Source organism: Lipophrys pholis, assembly GCF_963383615.2.
Source record: "Lipophrys pholis genome assembly, chromosome: 5".
NCBI classification, from domain to species: domain Eukaryota; kingdom Metazoa; phylum Chordata; class Actinopteri; order Blenniiformes; family Blenniidae; genus Lipophrys; species Lipophrys pholis.
Window position 1 is genome coordinate 17,747,188 of NC_137628.1, and position 9,743 is coordinate 17,756,930.

The window sequence follows — 9,743 nt, forward strand, 5'->3', positions numbered from 1 at the left end:
GGTTTCAAAACCATAACAGAATTGAGGTTGAAGTACATCCCTCAAAATCGACAAATGAATTGACAGCAATAGATTCAGCTTTTTTATCAGATATTGAAGCTGACAATAACATACCTTATGGAATTATAACGTCCCAACAACACTGAATTCCATTAGCAGGAATATTTCTGATCACAGGAGTGATGTAAAATGAAATACTAATGTCTTTGCAGGAAACATATTTTTCTTTTACAGATGCATCATAATTAACAGGTGTTAGTTCTGCATGCAGTTAAACTCATTTCTTGCATCTTTGACAGGTTGCACAGATAATTAATCACAAATTTGTCAAATTCATTCAACAAGCATTTGAGATGAATTAAAGTTTTATTGCTCAACCCAGATTTTGCCTCCAGCATATCCACTAAACTGAGAAAGCAATGCGAGCTTATGAGTACAATACAACTTTGGTCCCGACTTGAGATTGAATCAATTTAAGAAGGTTTTTCTGTCAATGGGAACCACTTGAGATGTGAATGGTGATTCAGTCAGTCTGCTTTTGTTGGTGGATTGGAAGCCTTTCTCAGGTTGCACTTTTGCGGGGTTTTTTTCATTGTTAGAAAAAAGATATATTTAAAATAGCAGGTTTCTGATAGTCGAATGTAGGTCACTTCAAAACATGTTCTCTATCAGATGCTTTATACGAGACACTTTCTCCAAAATATTAGTTATTTGTCTGATTGACAAGCAGTCCATTGAGTGAGGGGTCACCAGAAAAAATGGAATTGATTATCTGTTAATGGGTGAATCATATAAACAAGTAATTTCAGTAAATTTGATTAAGGATTTGTTTGGAGGTTTGCCACATATAGAACAAATATGTCCTCAGGGTGTGGCAGTTGCATCAAAGTCATGTCTCTTTTCATGTAAATAGAAAGCTGTGCTTGTTTATCTAAAATTGGGAACATATGCAAAAATTAACTTACAAAGACAAAGATGCCTGCAGCAACAAACCTTGATTGGTTTTGAAAGTTCTGACATTGCAGGAATGAACATGTCATGTTGATGGTTGAGTGATTTGGTTACAACCCCTTGGAGCCAAGTGGGGTGTCAGTATCGCACTCGAAAGCCAGAGGATTCTCAAATCTGGATCTCATTAGGCCCTCCAGTCGGCCTGTGCTGAAATGAACACATCCAGACGGCCGCCACCTTCACCCAACAAAGCTTTGGTGCTGAGACACAGGCAAGCCCAGAGAAAAATACTGGATCACCAATAGAGAGCTCAATGACCTGAACAACCCCTGCAGCTCAGGATGGAAACCACTGCACATGGGTTCAGATGTCTGAAACAACACACAGAAAACAGATGGAATGACAATGCATGCACAAGTATACTTGCATGCATGCATGCATGAACACACACAGAGCTTGTCACTGGTTTGTCTTAGTCTAAAGTGTTATCTGCTGTTATCACTGTAATTGGAGCAAGAAGCCGCCACTTCCTGCACGAAAGGCACTTAGTTTTGATGATTCACTGCTCATCATTGTATTCCAACTGCTCAGTCATTGTCGGAAGAAAACCAGGTCACTTGTACCTTTGTTTTCCAAATGCCTCCTCTTCCTCTATTACTTTTTCTCTTTGAACTCATTCCTAAAGCCGTGCCTCGTTCTGAAACCACCATGCCCTGCAAGCACCTCAAACGAGGGCAGATCTTCATAAATCACCCACAAGTGACCCTCAAGCCACTGAGAGTTGGGTGGAAAATCCAAACAAACAATACTTTGATGAGTGGTTTGGATCGTTTTGGGTCATGTGACGAGACTGTTGAGTGACTGGATACGTGGGAAGAAAACATTGCTCAGTCTATATGGTAATATAGACACGAGAGAATGAAGATTTTGAGACGAGACACAGGCTGCCGCTGCTCCTGTGTGTGTGAGACAGAAGTAAAACAAAAAAGAGAGGAATGTTTTCTTATCATAACAGACATGGTCTGGCTGGTCTGATTTGGGGGACTTATCGGTGTATTCAGACTGAAGCCTGAGTGGCGATAGATTGCAGAAGGGTCATCGGCTTGATAGTCTCAGACCCCAACCTGAAGAGTGGAGAACTTCACAGGCTTGATCCTTTATGATCAGGTCCTTAAGCCCAGTGTGCCATGCTTGGACCTTTGCCTATTAGATAATCTAAACCTCAACTCTTATTAATGTCTGACGGATGACGTTTTGAGAAAATAAAAAAAAACATGTGGGTTACTTTAGAGCTTTATTGCACTGACAGGAAGTATGTGTCAGGTTCATGTGTCGGCCAAAAAAGACCCTTCAGAAAGTGAAATAAATACAAGAATACCATTAGAGTTATGCTTCCCACTCTTAAAATGTAGGTGGTCCTGATTTCCTAGAGTTTCCGACGGCAGTGAAAACTAACTTTAAACAGCTTCATCTCTCTACTCAGGCTGCAAAACATCGAGGATTAAAAATATTCAGACTGCAGCTGAAATATAGCCAGCACTGCCAGCTTGAATGGGCCATCTCTCCTTTCGGTAGAACCAATCCATCAGAGTCGCTGTGGTCCACCAAGAATAAACCCCCGTGCACCACAAACATGTCCTGTTGGTCGCAGTTGTCCATAAGGTCAACATTACATCCACGCCCAAGGGGAGCTGACTCAGCTGAAATGCATGCAGCATCACAGCAGTGGGTGTGTGTGGCCTCAAACACACATTACGAATACCAGAGAGAGAGAGAGAGATCCATGCAGAGTGTGCTTCCAGTACAACAACTGGAGCATGTGAGAGACCGAAACATAGGAGGGAAATGAGCAAACTGAGAGGAAATTGTGGGGCTAAAGGGGAACTGGAGATACACAGGCAGGACTTAGGCACCCTCAAATGATCAAAAAGAAAAGTTGAAAGAAAACAACTTTTCCTTCCTTTGCAGCAGCAGGAAGGAAAAGTAAGTCCAGTCTGTCTGTTTGACTACTCATCCTCAGTGTCGGAGCCCCTCTTCTCTCTCTGAGACTTTGATGTGATGTGAAGCTTCTGCCTTCACCCCGGCAGGATATTACTTTTTAATGATCTCCTGATAAGACTCCCTTCTTACACTTGCCAGTGCAGACAGCAGGGAGCGTGGGTGAAAACACAAGCAACACACACACACACACACACACACACACACACACACACACACACACACACACACACACACACACACACACACTGAAGCACAAACATCCCGAGCTGCTAAAAAAAGGTTCAACTTCAAGGCATTTAATAAGTTGGAAGTTGAACAACTAATGAAATAATGGATGAAGCAGCTCAGCTATTTAGTGTGGGCTTATGTATGTAGCAAGAATAACAAGCTGCTTTTATTGTCATTCATTGTGGTGAGACCATGTACTATTGGAAAACAAAACACACACTTTTTTAAAATACAAAGTCTGTTTGTCATTTAAACAGCCTTTCTTTATACATGACATGCTTAAAGCTGTTTTTCCTCTCTGATATTATGATAAGTAGGAATATAAACAGTCCTATATTACTTGTACCTCTGAGCACACTTGCCTCTCTAATAAATGTGGTGTGGCTGATGTGCTGGTTGCCTGATGTGATCAGTATGCTGACAGTCATATTTCACTGACATTATCAGGAGCCTGAGAAGCCGACACTTGACCCTGTCAAGACACAAAAACAAAATCTGGATGAAAAACACGTGACACAGAAAGAGTCTGAGTTAAATATAGAGGAAAGAGTGAGGAATGTAGAGAGAGGAGGAAGGATGAAAAGGAAAGAGACACAGAAAGGCAAAGGACAGAACGAAAGCAAAGAAGGAAGAAAACTTTTCAGATGCAGACATACACAAAGAAGCCAAAGGATCCGTCATATGAAACAGGTAATCCCACACTAAACAGGTTAAGTGGAAGCAAGTTTTTATTTGGATAGTAAAACACTGTAGTGTCATGTTTCAGATGCGCAGCCGGACAGAGAACAGGACTCCCAACTGCCAATGAGTAAAGAAACTCATGTCAGTCTGGGCTGTTTAAATTATATCCACACAGTCAGTTTGTTGTCAGACGTGCAGTGTGTGTGAACAGGAATGATATGAGCGGAGTTATTCCAAGCCCAAAACCCAAAAACCCACATCAAATCAAGTAATATACCTATTCGCTTCTCCCCTGCCCTGTGTTGTCTTGAACCTCAAGCAGTCCCCGCAGGCAAGGTATCTCAGGTGAACCGACCGAGCATGCTGCAGCACGCTACGCTCTCGCTGACGGGCTCTGGGAACAAGGATGTCATCTTGCACATGAGCCATGTGAATTAGATTCACTTCCCTCTGCTGACAGTATAATGGCGGTTGTAAAATAGATAATCGTGGGAGCTATAAATTTGAATTTTAAGATACCCAGGAAATGCAGAACCTCTGTGCTGATGTTTCCCTTGGCTCAGGGAATTGTGGGATGGGGGGGGGGGGTTGCCATTTCTGTTCAAAACTTTTTCCAGGAACAAAACAAAAAGTAACTGCAAAGTTTCCACACCTTGTATTTCCTTGGGAATCTCAAAGTACTGTTGACGACTTGCTCTTTTGCTTTCTTGCATTTAAAATCGAAAGGCGTTGCTGATGTTAAATGTTTTATTTACAAGCTTGAAATTCTCTGTAATCGTTCAGGCTCCGAATTTAATAATTGTTTAGGTGTGTGTGTGTGTGTGTGTGTGTGTGTGTGTGTGTGTGTGTGTGTGTGTGTGTGTGTGTGTGTGTGTGTGTGTGTGTGTGTGTGTGTGTGTGTGTGTGTGTGTGTGTGTGTGTCCTTAAAATAACACCAAGTGTATTCAGTTGCTATCTATCACCCATCTTGACGAGCCTGTTGGTCAATGCCATCCCTCAGTGTCGTTATTCAGACTTGAAAAGTTCACAACTGCAACAGTTGAGTAATTACAGGCTGTGACAAGTGACTGATGATCTTCTTCTCCCTTGTAAGTAATCAGCATTATATTTCTATGAGCATTACTGTGAGTGCCTGTCAACAAATATATGTGTTAATGTATGCAAGCGCATGAGAGAGAAAGCGTGAGGGAACGTGTGTGGGAGAGAGAGGCTTTGGGTTAAGACCAACCCCCTGAGCAGTTGCATGTTTGAACTAAGGTCCCCCTTCACTCTCTCTGCTTTCGTCAGTGTGACTGTGACTTACTCTGCGCTCCTGTTAGGATTCCCCTCACTGAGAATCAGAAGAAATGTGTGGCAGGAGAGACGCTACCACGATTTCAAGGTAATTTATTTGTCATTCTTGTGTTTATGTAACTTGTTTGTCAATGTAATTTAAAGTTGTTTATGGGGGGGGGAAATCATATGGTTTCAAGAGTCATGACACTGGAGAAAAGTACTTTTGATAATAATCAGTTTGAAAACTTTAGTTTAGCTTTAGTTTAAGTTTAAAACCTTTTTAGAGCTGAAGTAGTAGAATTGTTGGAACTACAGTAGAGCTGCTGAAACTTCTGAATTATACTTTAGAGGTGTTAAACTATACGCAATGTGACAGACCATTTTAACTATAACTAAATATTATTTGAGTAAAACACAAATGCATCAGATTATAACAATTTGTATCTTGTCACATGGAAATATATAAAGAGTATATGCCAATTTAAAGGGTCTATATTTATATTTTTATCCAATCCAAACAGAGTTGGCTCAGCTGACAGCCAATGTGGGCAATTTGAGTTTATTTCCCTAATTTGTGGCAACTGACTGAATAGGTGAAAGTTTCCAGACAATTTGTTAAATGTTAACATGTGACTGACAAAGTGAGGAAAACATTCTTTCACACGAAACAGACTGGGAGGAATGCAGGTCTAATCACCTCTGATTGTTCTCAACCGAACACTGCAGAGCTTTCTGTGTATTTATGATTAAAGTTAACCAGTGCCATTAACTTTGGCCACACTCTTTCTGCCTTAAAACATTGAAACTTTGGAAGTGTATTCTCATGTGTGTGGGTGTATGTTTTCGGAGAGAACTTCATACACACCTCATTTACACTGTGCAAATCAGCTGCATGTGTGCCACATTTAGGGCACATGTTGTGATGGTTCTTGTCAAACGACCTTAGTGATTTTTAAGCACAAGGAGAAAAATGGAATGCTTGTTTGATATTAAAATAATCTCTCTCTGCACTTTATACAAATTGTTTCAGTCACCCTTTTATAAAAAAAAAAAAAAAAACACACACACTCACACACACACACAAAACAGCAAATGCTCAGTTAACTTTCAGGACTCGTGTTTTAACATTTTACACAGGATGCATTCATCCAATCTGCAAAAAGAAAATTTGCCTATGTCGGGAAAAGACACAAAGCTTTTTGTTTCAGTAATCACACAATCCTCCTCCTCCTCCTCTCTGCTTCTGTGTGAAATGATGTCTCTAGAATTCTGGCTCATTGCGTGTTACACTGTCATGGTAATGAGTCCAAAATGTGTTCAACTAATAATTTTTTAAGTATCTGGTTCTACATCAGTTCTTTCCATAATTTTTGTTGTTTGTTTTTTTTTTCATATTTTTCTGCAGCATCTGGGACCTCTAACCAGCAGAGCTCAAGAGCACCGTCTTCTGGCAACTGAGAAAACGTCCAGTGATTCTGACGGATTACTCTGTATCAACTTCATACAGACTGTTCACATATTGAAAGTCATCTGGTATTTTTGTGTATCTTAACGCATTTTTCACAACTCACACTGGCAGAAGTACAAAGACAAAAATGACTTTATAACCACTGACTGCAGGCAGAACAGGAGAAAAGCAACATAAAGCATGGAGGCCGTGAGTTCTGCTCATGCAGGAACTTCCCCACCCACGTCCTTATTCCTGACCTCACCCACGCCCTCATCGCCAGGATACCTGCAGTTCTTCTGGGAGTATCAGAAAAACTCTGTCATTGTGGAGCATTACAACTTCACTGGCAAGCTGCGGAACGCCCGCTACCATGAAGGGCTCAAACCCGAGGGCATCGCGTTTCTGGTGGTGTGTCTTCTTATTGTCCTGGAGAACGCTGTGGTTCTCATCGCCATTTGGAGGAACAAGAAGTTCCACCTGCCCATGTATTACCTACTGGGAAACCTTACTCTGTCGGACCTGCTGGCTGGAATTACATACATGGCTAATATCATCATGTCAGGACCTAATACTCTCAAACTGACGCCATTGCTATGGTTCTTCCGGGAGGGGGGAGTCTTCATCACTCTCGCTGCCTCTATTATCAGTCTGCTTGCCATTGCAATTGAGCGCCACGTCACTATGGTGACCATGAGGCCATATCACGGAGCAAAGCGAGGACGGATGCTGGCACTAATTGGGGCCAGTTGGGCGGTTTCAGGTTTTTTGGGAGTGCTCCCAATTTTAGGATGGAACTGCATATACAAACTGGAACAGTGTTCAACTGTGCTGCCGCTTTATGCCAAGAGCTACATTCTCTGCTGCGTGTCTGTGTTTAGCGTCGTTCTCCTGGCCATTGTGGTTCTGTACGTCCGGGTTTTTCGAATTGTGCGCACCAACACGCAGCGCCAGCGCCTGGGCCTGTCGGGCAGCATGAGGAAGGGCTTAGCGAGGAAGTCAGAGAAGTACATTGCACTCCTCAAGACTGTCACCATTGTGCTGGGTGTCTTCATTGCTTGTTGGCTGCCCCTCTTCCTCCTCCTCCTTTTGGATTTTTTCTGCCCGACTCACAGCTGCAGCCTCCTCTACAAAGCTGACTACTTCCTGGGAGTAGCCATGGTCAACTCCCTCCTTAACCCTATCATCTATACGCTGACCAGTAAGGACATGAGGAGAGCCATTCTGAGGCTGCTCTGCCGACCCTGTTTGATGACCAGAGATGGGCAGGTGAAAAAGATCGGGATGCCATTCCTTGAGTGCAGTTTCAGTAAAACGGAGGTGGCCTCGCAGAAGTTAGAGGGAGGATTGGAGACAACCGTTTCATCTGGAAATGTGATCACTACGCCATCTCCAATAAAAGCCCTTTACCCCAAACTTTTCAAGTCATGAAGACAGACTGAGACTGACTGAATCCAAAAGTGTGTGAATAGGTTTCCCACTGATGAGAGGACATGTAGCACATCCTCTGTGGGGAAGAAGCAGCTGCAGTGCACTCAAATGTGGAGCAGAGCCAGGAACGGAGGAAGATATAGCATGTAATAGAGGCACATGTTTAAACAAATGTCAGCTATTTGACAAGTCAAGAGTGAAGTTACAGCATTTTTTTTTCTGCATCAACAGACCTAAAACCAGAGTCCATGAAAATGCCGCTCAAATGTGAAGAAGCAAACAAAGTTTGTTATGAATATGTATGCCAGTGAGACATTTTCTTTATTAATTTGCACTGAAACATCACAATAAGTAACAAGGCCACCATGAACATGTTTTTCTCCCCAAGTTTAACAGTTTGTGCCACAGCCTGCAAAAATCAAACAAACAAACAAAAAAGCTTGTGTAAAATAAAAGACTGTCAAAAAAAGATCAGTTCTGCATCGTTTCCAGACCTGCTGGATCAGTCATGAACAAGAGCAGCTCGTTTTTCCATGTTCCTTCCAGTATTAATACTGGACGAACACACTCTTGATATTTGCTTTGCATAACCTTTGCATCTGCAGACATCTGGATTTTGCTGGTTCAAAAGACCATTGTGCTGCCGATTTGTTCATAGAAAAACATGTAGAGCAGGTCTACACGTCTGTGCAGTTGACGCGGTTAGTTACAGAGAGATAAAGCACATTACGGGAAAGATGAGGGCGACATTTCCTATAAGCTCATAAAATTACAGCGAGGGTGAATAATGTTGTGGCAGAGGTGTGGGAGGAAAGGAGCAAAATTCTAACTCAATGCAGTTTCGAAATGACAGATGGTTAACCTATCTGCTGTGGTAGTGGAACGTGTTTGTGGTCTGTGTCCATTTTCTTAAAACTTTTTTTCAAATGTCAAACTGGCATTTGCAGCAATGCTGTTCCAACATCAACAAAATGTCAACCTGCCCAAAATGTGGGAAGCTGATATGTAACAGTTTTGTTTTTTTCTCGATTGTGACCACAGCCATCACATCAGCTGCATTAGTGTAAGCTCACTTAATTACTGCAAGGAGGGATTTAAATTTCAATGTACAAATCAAGTTGAACATGATATTAATCAGCATTTTTTTAGTTGCATGAGGAGTTTTAAGGACCAGAATCTGCACTTGTGAGCGAGATCATGTGGAATCCAGATGGAATCATTGCGCATTTATTCCACTTTCTATTTATCGTGTTAAAAGAGCATTATAGTTTAAGGTGCACAATTATTCTACCATGAAAATAGATTGACGTTTATACAGGTTCCGAGCACATTGTTTTCATACCTTAGTTGGCATTTGATGTAGTGTTCTTTGTTTTTCTAATTAAATTCATGTAGTGAACATTTTGTATCTCTGAAGTTTTGTAAATTATATATTTTTTGTAACAAGAAAAGACGAGTAAAACTTTCCTTTTGTAAAAGGAATAAAACATTTTCCTTAACGATTCCAGAGAGTTGGGTATTTATTTTCATTGTGCACTGTAACGTTCATCAGTTTTCTGTGTATGCTTCTCCTCATGAGACTGTGGTTGCATGAAGTACCACAGGAAGCCAGCCCCCGTGTCTCACATCTGGTAATGGCATTGGCCTACATACATGCATCAAGGTCTGCTCGTCTCAGACCCGCTCGTGCAGCACACAATGCGCCTTGTATTATAAACTGCACGCTTAT

At 41.7% G+C, this 9,743-nt stretch overlaps 1 protein-coding gene across 2 annotated transcripts; it reads left to right on the plus strand.

Moving 5' to 3' along the window:
• Positions 1 to 4,726: 4,726 nt before the first annotated feature.
• s1pr5b (sphingosine-1-phosphate receptor 5b) lies at positions 4,727 to 9,518 on the plus strand. Of its 2 annotated transcripts, XM_080464386.1 has the most exons (3): positions 4,727 to 4,949; positions 5,181 to 5,242; positions 6,542 to 9,518. In XM_080464386.1, the coding sequence occupies exon 3, from the start codon at positions 6,785 to 6,787 to the stop codon at positions 8,012 to 8,014; it is 1,230 nt and encodes a 409-aa protein (XP_080320512.1). In that variant the 5' UTR covers positions 4,727 to 4,949; positions 5,181 to 5,242; positions 6,542 to 6,784; the 3' UTR covers positions 8,015 to 9,518. The 2 variants fall into 2 exon arrangements, with proteins under 2 accessions (XP_080320512.1, XP_080320511.1); XM_080464385.1 differs by lacking the exon at positions 4,727 to 4,949 and having other exon boundaries at positions 5,132 to 5,242.
• Positions 9,519 to 9,743: the final 225 nt, after the last annotated feature.